The sequence below is a fragment of the Maylandia zebra genome, linkage group LG5 (assembly GCF_041146795.1).
Source record: "Maylandia zebra isolate NMK-2024a linkage group LG5, Mzebra_GT3a, whole genome shotgun sequence".
NCBI classification, from domain to species: Eukaryota; Metazoa; Chordata; class Actinopteri; order Cichliformes; family Cichlidae; genus Maylandia; species Maylandia zebra.
The window spans coordinates 16,462,035-16,478,994 of record NC_135171.1 but is presented as its reverse complement, the minus strand read 5'-3'; the positions used below and the strand labels follow the sequence as shown (position 1 = coordinate 16,478,994).

Sequence of the window (16,960 nt, the reverse complement as noted above, 5' to 3'; positions counted from 1 at the left end):
AAGACTTTATCAACAAATACCCAGATATCTCAGCAATGAAATTGGGAATGGAAAGCCAAGGGCCATGGGGAAGAGTCATAATGATTTGACTGATCACCTACTTCTCATCTACTGGAACCATCAGCGAAAAGAAGAAAAAAGAAACACATCACGCAAGAATGATCTTGATCAAAAGAATTCAACAGATTTATTGAGCACATTTACTTATACTCCCCTACAGCACAAATCCTTTTAATTTGAGTACTCAATATACTTTCTCCAAGTTCCAGCCTCAAGCCAAGATGTCATTTTCATTTTATTATTGAAATGTTGCCATTTATATCACTGATGGAACAGATTTAATATTTCACAGTTTTGAAAAGCTCTAAAAATACAAAATTAGTTTTATACTAATACAGCTATAATGCTGCAGCCTTAAGGGATTTTTGTTTTCCTTCTGCAATCACTTGCATGCAATTTTTAAAAGTATGCTTGCATGCAAATCCAGACATATCTTCATTACTGCATTCAAAGCTAGTTGTGTTCAAAAGACTCCTTCATGGCTTTAAAGACAACTGACTTACCTTTGAATAAATAATGTGTGACTGTAGCAGAGTAATGCAGTAGTATTACTGCTCTATATAAATATACAATATCAAACCGAAACCAGCACTTTTTGCAACAAAAAAATGTCTTCAATGAAAAAAATCTTGTCCTGTCACTGAGGTAAACACACTCGCTACATAAGTCAACAATTTGAAGAGGGTGCGCATGCTTCATAGTGGGTAGTAGAAAGAGGGAATATAGACTTTGCCCATCCTATTGTTATAATCTGTCTGCAATGCGATGGCAAGATTCAGGCAAAAGTTTTTGCAGAGCAGTATGCAGTATCACCTGGCATTAAGAACCCAGCCTTGATATCCTTCAGCAGCTTTGTCACCAAATACACCTCCATCCATCGCATGTACAGTTAAAATAAAGAAAAAATGAAAAGGGTATGGAAAAGAAAAAAAATTGAACTGGTGCTTTTATTCCCAAAGACTTGATTGCCAATTGAAAAGCAACAGATGTTTGCCCATGTGAGAAACCAACTGATGGGTTGCATTCTCAATGGCAGTGATTTCCATGTAAACACATGAAACTCTTTGAGAGAAGAGATGGAGCACAGAAGTGTTTTGTTCATTGTGTTTCAACACCCAGTGTTAGGCTGCACAGCTGACAGACAGTGTAGCTGGTGTTTCACGGTCATTCTCTTTGAACGTACAGTATACAGTTTCCTAACAACACCAGGTGAATATGGAAAACTTTTTTTTAAAAAATCACAAACAGCACTAAATAATGGATAGAAAGATAAATTTCCCATGAGACATATTTTACCTAAGTCCTTTACACAGAGAAGAAGAAGCCTGTTATAATGTAATAGTAAAATGAAATAAAGCTGTGGCAACAGTAACAGCTCTTGGAAATTAGGGACTGTGAAATGAAATTAAATACGTGCTAACATATTACTACAAGCTGAAACTAAATCGAAGATGCATTTCATAGATATGTTTTAATTAAAAGGAATTATGCATTTGTTGAGTGTTACAACATAGAATAGTCTGTGTAAAACACACACACAGGAAATCCCACAAAAAACTGACAATAGACAACTGTCTGTTGAATATGCAGCTTTAAAGAATTTTCAATCATTTTTCCACCCAAAGTTTATTTTGTTTAAAAGGAGAAGGCAGCTTCTGACCAATCAGCATCTTCAGAGCTACCAGAGTCAGGGCACCTGGCTATCGTAGTGAGTCTACAGCAGGGGTGTCAAACTCAAATACACAGTGGGTCAAAATTCAAAACTGGAACAAAGTCGCGGGCTAACATTAATATTTATTGAAAAAAATTTTTTTCCTCCAGATATAAGAATGAATCTTTTCTTATGGACTCAAATACGTTTTGCTGGAAAACTGAATATGGAACAAGCAAAGCTTTATACTAAACAATATATATATTAGCTGTATAATACCAGTAGGCCAGCTCTAATAGTAATTTGGTATGGCTTCGCGGGCCAAATGTAATTAGGCTGCGGGCCAGACTAACCAGTTAACAAGCTAACAAGCACTGACTTTACTGTCTGTCTCTCTATAAGCCCAGAGGCTCCAAAGCAGTCTGTTTGGTATTCTTTGTCATACATGCTGCAGTTTGGGATGAACAAGCTAGTATCAGCACCAATGGAGATAAGTTGAGTGTACAGTTTTGTACGGGTTTGTACTACTGAACTGCCTCAGCAGCAAGAAAATACAGGGAGCCAAAGAGGAAAACACGATTACATTAGACACAACCTGTTCTGCTGTTAAAGTCTGTGATGTCTCCGATTTTAATTGCTGACAGTTAATTTTTTAACGGTAAAAAAACTAAGTAGGCGTTAGACAGGTAACACTTTTGTAAGTAAAAGCACATCTGGTGTCCTATTGTACAAACTTAGTTCATATCAAACCTCCAGGTATACCAGTGGAAAAGATGTGGCTGAGTATAGCATTATCCATGTTGTCATCTAACCATGACTAATCATAGCACTCTTATATTTTGTCTTTCAAAATGTGGAAATGCTATCTCAGTGTTTTTAAGCTTACATAACAAAGATTGCACATTTGACTGGCATAACCTTCTACCCAAAATGTAGTGGTATGCAAAAACTTGTGTCATCATATGCAGGATCAGCCACCGCCTGTCAACCTCAGGGCGAAGCTGTAACAAGGTACATGTGAATTACACATGTGATGGGGCTCCTACATACACTGACGCCTGTTAAGCTTACATTTATGTATGAACTCTGATCCAGCCAATTTAATTTTCCCCAGAGGTGAAATGCTTGGGAGGAAAATGCTAATATATGTCACCTGAGTAGACTGCCACTGTCAAAGCAATACTTTATCATTTCAAATTAAAGCTTGAGTGCTGCAAATGATACAAATACTGACAATGCTGTACCACTCCCATATCCTCCTAACAACCACATGGGAGTCCTACATGATAGAGATGTGGAGATGGGTGAAATTAATGGGTGTGTTCAGACAGAGCAGCACTGCTTCGTGACATGCAAGTGGATTACAGGAGGCAACAGTGCATTCTAGTGGCCAAGAGGAACATAAGTTGCATTGGGTTGTAGTTAGTGCCAGAATTTTGGGGAAAAGACGCTTTTCAAATGACTAAAACAGTGATCCAATGTCTTTGTATTTTTGATATTACATGTTTACAGGTTTCCTTTTTAATCAAAAAATCATACCGTCATGCTGCTAAGGCTCAACTTTAACTAACCTGGCAAAACCAATTGGTGATTGGTAGTGCTCTCACTCATGACTAGAGTGAGAGCACTACCAAAAAAATAAATAAAAGATGATTTTGGGCTGTGTGGCTTTGAAAGATACAAGTATATCATACGGTATTTATAGCTGTGTCCATCCATGCAGAAAAAAACAATCCCAAAATCAGAGGCAGAGGCACACACACTGCACACATGGTCACTGCACACATTCACTAGCAAACACTGAGCCTTTCATGCATACCGCCGTCTCCCAATATTTCATATCATGCACCTGTGCACACACACTTTCACATTCAGTTAAATGTATTCAGATGCACTGGTGCAGGAGGGCACGCAGAAGGATCCAGCAGCACACGTACAGTTATTTTAGTGTGTGTTTGCACACAGAGCTGGTTTTTGAAAAACAATACATTTATCGTGGAAACAATAGAAACAGAAGTCATAGGTGTGCAGGTGTGTGTGTCTGGATGTATCCACTAGTGCTTACACTGTCATTCAGCTGGCAGGAACCACATATATCAACGTAGCAGGTATTTGAGGGACTGCTTTTAGCCAGCATACTAAACAGATGCCTCAGTATATTTAATATTATTTAGCGTAAAATGTTTCTCAGGGTTTTCAAAGCACTCTTGGCAACCAGCTCTATTTTTTGCAAACCATCGCCTACAATTTGGTTAGTGTGCAATGCCGACTTCAAATACAGAGTGTGCGTATATCATGTGCAACTTTGTCTACCATAAAATCGGTCAGGATGACCGACAATTCGTCTTCTGCGAAAGAAACGAGCCTGATGTGACATGTTGTTTCTCATTAGTGGCGTGCAGCTCACTCCTTTCCCTCTTAAAACAAATATTCTGCCTTGAACATGTGCGTGACAGCTGGAGATGAGTACTCAGTTAAGTGGAAGAAAATAAATCAAAGCACAGTTGCCATCTTTTTGTGATGATTTGTCTAATTCTTGTGCGTCCACGCAGGGGAGGGGAGGAGAAGAGATGGAGAGGTAGCAAGGGAATGAGGAAGAAGAGGTGGTGTGTGTGCGTGTGGCATGGAGATTTGTGAGAATGTAAGGTGGAAAAGATGGGCACAGAGCGAGTCAGAGAGACAGAGACAGAGAGAAAGTGTGTGTTTGGACCAGCTGCACAGCAGATCTGTTTATTCTGCACAATTTGGCATCAAACACAACAGACTGCTGAGTGCTTGCTACTGCTTGTGGTGCCCCATTAAAATGGAATTTATTGCTGCCTTAAGAGCAAGCCCGAATTACACATTTTTCCCTCTCTGCTTCGTTCTTCTTTCTCTCTCATTTGCACTTTTTTTCTCCGGCTGTGGTGATGGCAGTGCCTCCAATTCTTGCACCACCTGTCAGACAAGTCAGAACGGCTCATTACAGACCCAAACAGGCAGGTATTGTAGGCATGCCCACCCATAAGTCAGCCATCACCACCATCTCCACTGTCACCTGAGTGAGTAGCACTGAGACATCACTGGAAAGAACCTGGAGTTTTCATGAATGCCATGATAATATTGCGGCATGCAAATGCTATATAATACTTGTGTTTCCTTTTCCAGCACGTCTCCCGCTTATTTCGTTGAAAAATGTCATCAAAACGCGCAGGCCGGCTTATAATAATCAAATATTTGGTTGAACATCAGTCTGCGAACGTTTCCATTAACACTTGTAACCAGAACTTCTGCGGCAAAGCGAGCACGAACTCTGTGCCCACATCACGCAACATAAATCTCCTCAACCAATGATAAATTCATATTTAATGACCATTGCCATCGTCTGGGAAGGAGGTGCATTCTTTCATTATTGCCTCTTTCCCCTGCTGCTTGGTTGAGATAATTGATTTCTCTGTGGTAACAAGGTATCGACCACAAATGGTAGCCAGCTAAGACAGCGGTTCGATTCAAAGGAGGGGTGGAGAGGGAGTGGAGTTTAAAAAAAAAAGAGAGAACAAGGGATGGAGCTGAAGACGAGAGCGCAAGAGTTCTGAAAGTCAAAAAGCCACACAATTATTTGCAGTTAAGCAAACACGGGTGGGTGTAAATTGGACAATGATTCTTGTCCTGTTTTCAGGCTTTTTAAAGGCAGAACATAGTTTGGTATTTCAGCTGTTCGCAGTGCTGTGCATTTAATCCGCCAAATGGAAAGCATATTGATCACACAATCTGTCACATAATTCATTGAAAAAAGTGTCAAAAACAAATCTGGAGGACCACTTTTCAAGCACATGCTTAGCCTGCTAAAGAAGCAGTTTATTGGCCCCGTTTACGAATATGCACGACCGTACCTTTGCTCGGCAAAAAACCTGAATTAACAGCTGGTTCAGCCCAGCTCCTTTTCTTGATATGATTTTAAAAGTATACCTCAATGATGCCTTGCCTAATTCACAAACAGGTTTTCCACTCTGAAGATCAAGTTCTCAAAACACAGAATTAACGTGTACAGAGCATTTCTCTGGTGCTTTACTTGACTTTTTTTCCTTCAGAGATGTATTGATTAGATGCGTTATTAGATGTTCGGATTTGACAGTCATCCATTTCTTTGACATCAACCTGACCTTAAGCAGACAATGGTGTAGACGGCGTGTACATGCCACACGGCCGAAAGGTTGACACGTACACTTTATTTTCACTCAATAATGGCAATAAGTAAACCTTGTGAATTGGGTAATTTATTGATTACATTCAGTTTCCAGAGACGGTGGTGGTAGTATTGTTGTTCCCTTTGCCATCACTGCCTGCAATTCACTGTATAAATAGAGGAATTAAACAGTGTTGTTGTTATGTGTTTACCAGCTTACACTGTAATTTATTTAAGAGCTCTTAATTGGACTACTTACTCATTTGGCCCTCGCTGGTCCCATAGCAGAACGGAGCTCTATCACTGCACACTGGGGCATGCTGGAATATGGAGCTACAGAGACACACTGCACACAGCCAGCTGTTTGATGTCTGCAACTGTAGAGTGTATGCTGCACCGTACAGCATAAATAAACACACAATCCCCCGATGAGAGGACAGATCGACACACAGGAGACCTTATTTCAGGCTAATGAACTATTAATGCTGATTTGAAATTCAAACATTTTTGGAGGGTCTTTTTTTTTTGCAGTCATTCGAGGCTCGCTGTGTGTGAGACAGAGAATGAAAGGAAGGGAGAACAAACCAATTTGGATGAACTATGCGCACACTATTTTCACACGCACGCACACACACACTCGACACAGCTGGGCTTAGATCTCTGAGGGGCTGATGCGTTGCTGAAGCTCTGTATTAAATGAGGCCATAGAAAATCTGTCAATGGGTTCAGCCTGGCTTAGCACTCTCCACAGCAACTGTTAATGGAATAACTATAAGATGTATAAATGATCACTGCTTTAATTCATAATAATGTTGGACCTCATCGCCTGCCCATTCAGCCCAACAGATTATGGAAATAGCTGTAATGACTATTGGAACAATGAGCCAAATTGCATTATCATTCAGTGCCACGTCAGCTTTGGAATAGCTGGTACGGTGCTTTTGCCCTTTCACTGAAGATCTTCAATAGCAATGGCCAGCATTCAATTTACACCAGGAAAAATTAAGCATTAAACATGAAAGGTTTTAGGCTGTGCATTAATAACCTGCTGATTTAATAGGGTAATACTAATCCATGTTCAAGTATAAGAGGGTTTTGTTTAGACTGAATTACCAGTAACAAAATCATATCCTACACGTCTGGTCTTACATGCTCTACAGTCTTCTTTCAGCCGGGTTCCTCAACCCACATGTCTAACCTCTTGCACAAATACCACCTACCAACACAAAAGAAACACTCTTTGCGTTTTATTTTTAGTTCAGGCATTGACTTCCACGTTATATGAGCAAAGACAAAGGGATAAATGTTAAGATTCACAGGCTCTCTGATGAATGACAATCGTTTACACGTTATTTCATTAGAGAAAAAGAACCACATGAAGGAATACATGTACAAGGATGTATCAAATATGCATAAAATAATGCAGTATTACAGGATTCTTACAACCACAAACAGCAGGATGTAGTTTTCATAAGTCAAAATGTTTCAGTTTTTATCCAAATGAATATCCCCAAATGCCTTTATTTGAACCGGTACCATCACACAGAGATTTGCTACAGGTGATGATGAGAGCAGAAGACTGACTTTTCTTATCGTTAGTCTAATGGTGCAAGAAAACTACAAATACTTCACTGTGCATACATGCAAATGAGTTTTCACAGTAATACAATAAAACAGCTGAAGCTTTATTTTGTTATGACCGCATAAATGTGAGTCACAGATCTCTTGACTTAACCATCCCACATTAGTAGAGTAACTTCTAAATATCTGCTGATATATTAAATGAAAGGAGTGCCAGGATTTCTGACTGATTACGTACATAGTATACAGTATGGTGTCTTTATAGGTTACGATTGCATATGGAAAGTGGTGCAACAGCAGCCTCTAGTGGTAAATGTTACCATGTAGAAAATACACTTTGGTTTTTACAGTGTGCAAAAAGCATTCTAATTTCCCAGTGGGTATCAGTGTTTACACAGAATATATTTTTTAAGTATTTGAAAGTTTTTCTCAAAAAAATGCCATGATTGGTAAAGATCAGAGCGTGTCAACATGAATATATAAAACAAAACATAAAATCATTAAAACAAATGTTTAAATGATATGGCAACCAATGCTCTCAACAAGCCAATATTAGTGATTCTCACCTCTTTGTTCATTCTAGCTCTTTGTGCTTTTCATGTGTGCTGATGCATACCAATGACTTTCTTATGGTCTATGATGCATCCATGTAACTGTGGTTACAACCACATGTTCAGGGAGGGGGGGGGGGCAGCATTGAAAACAGCATTAAACATCACATGAAGTAGGAAATCTCAATCCCTAAATTAGTGTGAGTATGGTTGCTCGGTCATTAAAAACTCTTATAATCAGAGACGGAGCCGATAATAAAACATTAGTGATTAAAGATACAAAAAAACAAAAAAACAAACCACAAATCCTACATTCTCTCATCTTTTAAAAAGAACAAAAATCTTGTTAGAAAGCTTTCTTAAAAAATATCTTCAGTAATTAAATTGGTAAAGTTATTGTGCTAAATTTGCATAGTCATATTCCAACATGATTATATAAATATACATATATATTCATTTACTGCAGTAAGTAACCTAGAAGCATAATGTAGTGAGGGGTTTTTCTTTCGTTACCATTACTTCAGCTGGGGGGAAGCAAAGAAGCTTCCTTGGCGATTACAGGCAGATGTCGCTTTGCTCTTGCTCCCAAATCTAAGGATGAAGAGGTCGGGGTTGAAGGGAGCACACAGAATTACAAGGTTAGTAAAAGTCATTTCAGACAAACAACTGAATCACTATTAAGATTATTGTTTTCAGGGAAAACCAGGAATCAATTCTTTATATGTGGACAACTGAGTTAACTTAATTTGATTATTGACTGCTCTCTATGCAGGCAGTCATGTTACCTACACGTGGCTTTTAGCGCCCTGAAAAACTTTCACAATCCAACATTTTCCAATTCTCTCTACCTAAAATATTGAGAGACAAATTTCTGCATATCCAATCTGAAGCCTTTAGTTAATATCATAAATGCATAGGAATATCCACAAGATGTTTTATTTCCCGCTGATTAAATGACAAGAACAGCAATGGATCTGCTCTAGTCCAGAGTCTCAGTAAGTACTGCTAGTGGCACAGCATGTTGTCGTACTTTTTACAATGTGACAAATTGAAATGTGTCATGTCTCTTGGAACCTATGAGGGAAGAAACAGCTTCACTTTTTTTAGACAAGTATGTGGATTTTGAATGCTGAAGTTCCAAAATCCTGAAGTCTCTACGTGATGTTGCTCACAGGATGAGATGTGAGGTCAAATATGTCCAATATTCTGTCGTTTTGCCAGTTGATGCATCATATACAGTACCAAATAAATTATAGCCAGAATCTTTTTACTTATGTATTTTCTTGATTGCTTATCCACCTCAGGGTCTTTGTAATAGTATACAGAAAAATAAACTGGAAATGTAAAATTTGTCTGTCTTTAGCTCAGAATTAAAGTGTGTGTTTTGGAACTTCCTGAAGCTTGTTATGTTAAGGGCAGAGATGTGAAAAAACTAAACCATCAGATGTAAATTTGACTGATTTAAACTGATAACATTTCAGTCTGGATAAGATGTATGTTCGATCTTGTTTACTGTGAAAAGAATTGGAAAAAGAGAGTGAACTCACAAGGTGGTACTGGAGAGGGTGTGCTTCATGCGCTGAGACAGTGAACTGGAGGAAGGTGTTTTGGCCATCATCTGGTGCTCTGGAGTAGTTACTGGCCCCAGTATGCTCACTACAGATAAACCCATAAATCAACAGAACCTCAATTTAACAAGACAATATTATCAAATCTGTTGAGTATAAATGCTGAAAAAAAGGATTAAGGTTGGTTGATTTGATTCGATTTTTATCGTATGCCCATTTGCTCCACCAGTTCTAAAATCTAATCAAACCCACTTTTATCGGGGTATTCATTTTAGAGGAGCCTTAATGTACCTTTCATTGATTTACCTTTGTGGTTTGGAGTGTCAGTGTTGTGAGCATTGTCAATGCTTGCATTATCTGGATAAGCAAACTGGCTCCAATAGCTGTCTGGAATACTGAGCAAGCGCTCTATAACCTAAGAAGACAGGAAATAAATCCATTATTTATAGTCGAACACACTGAAGGACAAACACTGATCACTGAGGTACAACCATATACACCCACACACACACACTATGTGCTACTTTATAAGACATGCATTAGAGTTCTAAACATAATGCCTATTCTGAGAAGCCAGTCCTTATTCTTCACTTTACCCTTGGTTGCCTGTTGGTGTCGTGCAGGATGGTCATAGGGTCTGGGTTAGGAACAGCATGACCTACAAGGGTGGGGCCAAACACCCTGGCCAGGTTATTTACATCCATCTTGGTGTCCACACTTCGAGACACCCTGATAATAGAAAGAAATTCAGTCTTCTTGAGCTGACCTTATAATGCAGATTCAAGATATTTCATAATTACAAACTGTAAATCTTGTGTGTTAAGCAGAGTAAATTAAAAAATAAGATAAAAGGATTCTTAACACGACTAAAGAAAGGAATGAAAATTACTTCTGCAGATGGATCATCACACATGCCAGTGTGTCTCGGTTTGGTTGAGGCAGCTCACTCATTGTCTGATACAACATAGCAAGACTGTTGTCATCATCCTGGATTTCTACAACATCCAAAAAAATAAATTAATAAATAATAAGTACATAAGATATTTTATATTCATGGATACTCTTCCCTCTATCCCAGGCAGGAAATTCAACCACTCAGTGCAAATTCAGCTCTCTTAAAATAAAAGCGTCAAACATTCAAACACATACGAATTCCTGCAGGTCCTGCAGTCTCACGAACTCACCCGCTGCTTCCATGAAGGCTTTGTTGAGGTGGAAGGTGAGCAGTGGCTCTGGAAGGTTTCTGAGGAAGTCTTTGAGGACGCCTGCAATGACATTGATGTCTTCGACTTTGTTAAGAGGAGGTAGAGTCTTTCCTCTAATGAGCTTTTCCTTCAGCTCTTTCACCACACGCTCATGGCCAGAGACTCTGTACAGGCCAACCTGGGGTAAGGAGGAAAAAAGAAACTAGAGCTCAGCTCTCACTGTCCAGCCTTACTGTGACTCTGCTTTACTTTGAAGTAAAATACCTAATTAGATGGAAACAATCTACTGTAATCACTTAACGGAAAGGATTGAACTGTTAACATGCAAACAACAAGTAAACAGGGCTTCAATAATGCCTTTCCCACCTCATGTAGGCCTCTTTTTTCAATCTCCTTAATGCAGTAGATAACCAAAGCAGGGATCATTGGAGCAGTGAGTGGAGCAAAGTCAGCCAGAGTAGACTACACAAGAATTATATCAATTAATTACTATGTAGGTGTGAAAAAAAAAACAAATCATGCAAAATATATGGAATAGAAGCGATGAGACCAATAAGAACAATGTACCTCTGTGTTCTTGACAGGAGTATTAAGAGCAGTAGGATTACAGGGCATGGGACACAGGTCACGACACTCAGGATGGGCCACAGCCCTGCAATCCTGGCAGCGAAGATACAGCTTGCCAAACTTTGTTCTTCTTCCACATGACACACAAAACTCTGACCGGATCACCTTAGTGATAGAGGGAACACAACTCAATTAAACAGGCCAGTAGGGATTAAGAAGATAGAAATATAATCTCAGTTATTTACAGTGAATTCATTTTAGTCAAGAATTTAGCCGTACTGTTTTGGAGATGAAGTGATGTTTCTTTCCTCCTTCATTAGTTTTGGGAGTCTGGAGTTGGGCTGGAAATTCTGAGACAGGTGTTCTGGGAGCCTCGCTGACAGTTTCAGAGTTGTCAGTAGTTGGTGTATCAATCCAAGATGGAGCAACTGCACATGTAAATCAAACCCCAAAACACTGAGGAAACTCACCAGTCCAAATCACTTATTTCAAGCGTACATTGGTTGTTTGGTATGATCATGTTGCTTTCAAGTGTGTTCGTAAGAGGCTATAAATAAAAGATGAAGAAAATTCTTACCGCTCTTCTTTCTGCTGCGCATCCAGTAGGGCACGGTCTCAATGGTGGAGACGGCCTCAACAGCGCCACCATTTACAGGTACAGTGATGGTTGTTTTGGCCACAATGGATTCATTCATCTGAAGTGTAAGGAAGGAGATATTTCATACTAATTCATAGATACAATCACCTAAACTTAGGCTTTCAGATCCAGACTTTTTTTAATGTTATTTAGCACATCCAGCTGCAGAGGTCAGTATTACCCTATCTGATGGGCATCCAGTAGAGCGAGGCTTCTTCACTGCCTGCAAGTGACCTTCTGAAGGTTTTCTGGAGGAACGCTGTGGATTGAAATTGAATTTTCAGAACCAAAGTAAATATCAAGAGACATCTGATGTCCCTTCTGACACTGAAACATGTCAAGATGACAGAAAATAAAAAAAATCAATGCAAGAAAAGATTCATGTGTGCAACATGTGATTTAAGGCATGACTCACTCGTTTCTGTCGTCTGCGCAATCTAACATTCTTCATCACAGATGAATCCCAGTCCTGCAGAAAACCACAGCATTTTACATTCACTTGGCCAATTTACTATCAATGTTTCTCAAAAACAAAAAAAAAAAAAACAACAACTATGCTGTCACACCATTTGATCAGCAGTTCTCATAAGATAAACCTTTAAGGATCATTTTACCAAAGAGTCATCCGTATGGTCGTAGCTGATGTCTGACACCAAAGAAGCTGATTCATCAATAGTAGTCAGTCTGTAAGACAGATCAAGTTAGTTGTCTGTGTATATGCCAAGTTTAAGAATAACACGGTTTTAATCACGCATATGAAATTCTCTCCCTTAAAATGTTCATGCATATGTCCTAACCTGCTACACGCAATAAAAGTTTAGCTTGTCTTTGCTCAGAGTATAGCCATTTCTTCTCAGCTTGTTTTTGTCCCTCTCCCATGCAAAGAAAAAAAGGAGAAGAAGAAGAAGAAAGAAACAGAAGTGTCTCCTTCTGACCTTCGGCTGGAGTTGAGGTTGCTATTTGCAGCTTGTGCTGCCTGGGAGTGGGCACTGAGGAAGGCCAGGGCTGAACGTTGTTCCTCACTGAGGAGGACGCTGCCACCGTTGTTCTCTGAAACCAGCAGCTCTCGGATCAGCTGTAGCTGCCGCTCCTTTTATACGCAAGGTTGAAAGAAACATAACTGTCAGTCAGCAACAAATTAATATTGTAATCTTCACAGTGAAATGGGCATCGTCATTATCTGAATATGAATCTTCATCTATTCTTTCTCCATCTAATTTCACATCAGCAATCCTGCTGGTTACATAAAGAAAGAGTAGAAAGAAAGAAAAACAGAGTAGCACTGACTAGCTTCTCATATACGGCCTCAGCTTTCTGCCGCCGGCGGATCTCCACGTCCACCTGGTTTCGAGCGTGTTTTAGTTTGACCTCCAAGGCTCCCCTCTCCGTCTCTGCTTTAGCCAGCATCTCCTTACTGGAAACTAACTCCTCGCCTGCCTGCAGCCATTTCTTGCGGCAATCCTCAAAGTTCACTGCCATCTGGAGGAACTCTGGAAAACAAGACAAGGGGATTGCTGTATTGCTGCTGTGCACACTATACAGTTCATTATTTTTATTACAAAATGTATGTATAAGTTCAACAAGGAAGATCTGTATCTCCTCATCTGTCCATTTTTACAGTGTTTGGCTGTTAGTCTATTTATTACATCACTTCTACTTTCCCACGCTGCAAAGCTCAATGCTAACACCATTGCTGTAGTCCAATCATCTTTCTTCAAACCAATTACCCTCAACTCTTCTTTAAATAGTACTGCTTATCTTTCATTCTCTCTTCCAGACTCCTTTGTGCAACCCACCTCCTCCCCATCCTTGCTTCATCCAAGCCTCCATCTTATCTTCAACGCCACAATCAGCATCTACACTCAAGGGGATCATGTCTTAATTCCCATCACTGCTGGGATTTTGTTCTGTTGTGATGGATCATTGGATTGTAATCGTCAAATAGCATAACTGAATTCTCTGTTACAATAAATCATGTTCAATTGCTTCTAATGATGGCTCCTAATTGAGATTTAGATCTGTTATTTATAATCTATACTATTTAGAAAGAGGACAAAAACATAAGATTGTTTGTAGTAAGTGAATAAATAAAAAATAAATGGAGATGATTGTGACTTTCTATTTATTTTACTAGACTCCAAATAGTTATTTCAATTTCTATTTGTATCATCAGGTGCGTTATCAATATTCACTAGCTTTCTATAACCCTGACTGAGTGAACCTTTAAATTACTAATGCAGAGGCTCTATAATCAGTGCTGCTTCTGTGTCCATACAATTCATCACACCCTCTAACAAGTACTCGAATGGGAGGAGCAGGTTGGTGTTAATAAGTTGGCTGAAATACATCCACCTTAGTACAGCTACCAAGTATAACACAATTCCAGAGCAGACGCGCTTAATGCTGTTACTTAATGCTTACAAACACTGCAGTTTCACTGAAAGGCTTCTACAAAGGTGACTAATACCAAAGCTACGTAAGAAATTAACTTACGTGGTTCAATGCTCTCATTCAGGCCGTCGACCTGGGCTCTGAGACTCTCAAACTGGTTGTACAGGTTCAATGCTGACAGCTCCATGGTGTCTTTCTGTAGATGTGTTAGCTGAAGATTAGTGAGACAATGTTCCTTTCACTTTAATTACACTTCACACTCTCAGTAATGAATCAAGTCAAAATGGGCAGTCACGTTAGACAAAAGGTTTATCGTATGACAAATAAATACTAAGTTTGTTTCCTTGTTGTTTAAGCACTAATATTGGCATTATCGTCAGTTTATTCAAACACTCGCAAGCGGCTAAGCTAACTCCATGCTAGGTTTATCATTACGATGAAGTCACTGGCATGCTAGCGCTAACTTTAGCAGGCTTGAGGTCAGCTGACTGTGCAGCCTATCGTTAAAGTAACCGAAAGAACACTGAAACAACAAAAACAACGTACCTATGCAATAAAGATGTTGTAACAGTGTGACGGGCAATGTAATGTAACACAATCCGATGCTAAGAGGGACGCTTATCCCCACAGTAACAACAAAGCCACACCTGCCCGATTAAGTTTACACATTCTTCTCCAAAGTTCAAAATCAGCGCCGCTTTTCTTACTCGTCTATTGAAACCGGAAGTTTGTGCGCCCTGGCACCCCCATGGAACCGGAGTTGTAACTGCACCATAAATGTGCGGCTCTTTATGTCCGATACACATATGCAGGTGTTACAATCTGTAATATCCATTATATATATCGTTAAAATACATCAAATGCAGTACATAGACACATGTTTCATATAAATATACTCTATAAATTTCTTATTTTCTTTAGCCCACATAATTAAACATTTCAGTTACATAAAACATGCAAATTTTGATTTTATGTACTGTATAGCCTATATAATAAGTATGTAGTCCAATAGGTATAAAATCCAGAAAGCTACACAACATAGGGGGGGTTCATTTACAAACACAAGTCTAACTTAGTTTCACACCCTTATTTTCTTAGAAAAACAAAAACAAAAACAAAAACAATCAATGCTTACATGCTTAAATTTACACAAAATGCCAGAAATCTGCAGTCATGAACACATTTTTCACCAACATCTCAAAAACTATTAAAGATTAAAGGTGAGTGGATGGAATGACCGCTATATTAAACAGTTTAAAGGTAATGTTTGAAAAGCACATGCCAACTCAGAGTGTAATGAAAGAAACAAAACCTTAAATAAACACTGCATTCTTGATGGCTTTTTACTGACTTAGTGCAAGCAATCGTTGCCAGTACGATTGTTTATTATGTTATTATTACTCTATGTGTTAATGTGTTGCATCATCTGTTATAGGTTTCCCGTTCATTTTTAGTTGTGTTAAATACATAAATAAAAAATACAGTGAAACAATAAAACTGGGGTTTCTGACAGTATTCATCTTTGCTGAAGCTCCACATAACTGCACTGGACCACATCCACACATACAGATGTCACATTGCATATGGACAAAAATCAAGCCATGAAGTCACAGCTAAACCTCAATTTCCTCTGTATCTCATTGTAAATGTGTATAGTGAAAATACTGCAAAAATGCATGCTGTTCTATCTGTAAACCTTAATAATGTGGTCTGGGTGTTCTATGAATGTTCCAAGAACCAATAAACACAAAATAGTTTGAACTGGCCCTCATCTTCCAAGATGGAGTGGCACATTCCCTCTATGTCTGATTTCCTTCCAACCTTGACCCATTCCCTCTATGTCTGGTTAAACCCTTAAAATTGTGCATTCATATCAGTGTAGCAATGTGAAGAAAATACAGGCAGAACTAAGAAGATCCAGTTTTTCTATGAAAAATTCACTATGTGTATGGAAACATTGTTATCCTTTGCAAAAAAAAAAAAAAACAAGCTCACAAACAAAAATGCAGAAAACCTGTTCAAATTTAGTTCTTACCACTGTGTGTTTTTAGTCAACAACAATCCATATACTGCCATGCCTCTGCTTCTCTTTGCAAATAAACAAGTTTACCTCAAGCTGAAGTGGAGAAAGTGATGATGGTGTACGAAAGACGCCTGCATGAAACAGGAGGAGATGTGATGAAAGAAATTGAATCAATCAGGACGGTTCCTCAGGTTTGTGATGATCATTTGACATAAACTGACTGGACTGACCAACTCAGCTACAAGAAAACAAAAAGGTCACCTATGTTAATCATGACATAATCAGAGAAATTAAGGGTTTAAATCTCAAGACATGTACAGATCATAGTAAAGAACAACTTTGCATGTTCTTGGTGACTGTGAACAAAGTTTTGTGATAAATGAATGCAATCTATAATATTTGTGAATCATGAACACATTGCCATTAAGCTTGCATAGAGTTTCAGTGATGTTTAATAATGAATTCGTGTTCAGCACTTAGGTTTTCGGTTAAATATCAGTCTATTGAAAATAAAACAGCTAAAGTCAGGTGAGAAACCTCAAGCCTGCTTATTGTATGCAC

At 38.9% G+C, this 16,960-nt stretch overlaps 1 protein-coding gene across 2 annotated transcripts; it reads right to left on the bottom strand.

The window, feature by feature from the left end:
* Positions 1-7,108: 7,108 nt before the first annotated feature.
* On the bottom strand, positions 7,109-15,119 carry LOC101476502 (rac GTPase-activating protein 1). 2 transcript variants are annotated; one of them, XM_004545183.3, is made up of 17 exons: positions 14,923-15,119; positions 14,479-14,587; positions 13,273-13,475; positions 12,921-13,075; positions 12,600-12,669; positions 12,401-12,454; positions 12,167-12,244; positions 11,926-12,043; positions 11,628-11,776; positions 11,349-11,513; positions 11,148-11,243; positions 10,761-10,959; positions 10,466-10,571; positions 10,173-10,305; positions 9,883-9,991; positions 9,556-9,664; positions 7,109-8,599 (listed from the first exon to the last, which is right to left on the bottom strand). In XM_004545183.3, exons 2-17 carry the CDS (start codon positions 14,561-14,563, stop codon positions 8,524-8,526), a joined length of 1,905 nt encoding a protein of 634 aa, XP_004545240.2. In that variant the 5' UTR covers positions 14,564-14,587; positions 14,923-15,119; the 3' UTR covers positions 7,109-8,523. The 2 variants fall into 2 exon arrangements, with proteins under 2 accessions (XP_004545240.2, XP_012772914.2); XM_012917460.3 differs by having other exon boundaries at positions 14,479-14,572.
* Positions 15,120-16,960: the final 1,841 nt, after the last annotated feature.

Excerpts from the sequence above, each read along its gene's own strand:
- LOC101476502 (XM_004545183.3), bottom strand. The coding sequence starts at position 14,563 with ATGGAGCTGTCAGCATTGAACCTGTACAACCAGTTTGAGAGTCTCAGA. Across the intron at positions 13,476-14,478 it reads GAATGAGAGCATTGAACCAC|AGTTCCTCCAGATGGCAGTG; the intron begins GTAAGTTAATTT and ends CTTGTTTTCCAG. Across the intron at positions 10,960-11,147 it reads AAAAAAGAGGCCTACATGAG|GTTGGCCTGTACAGAGTCTC; the intron begins GTGGGAAAGGCA and ends TCCTTACCCCAG.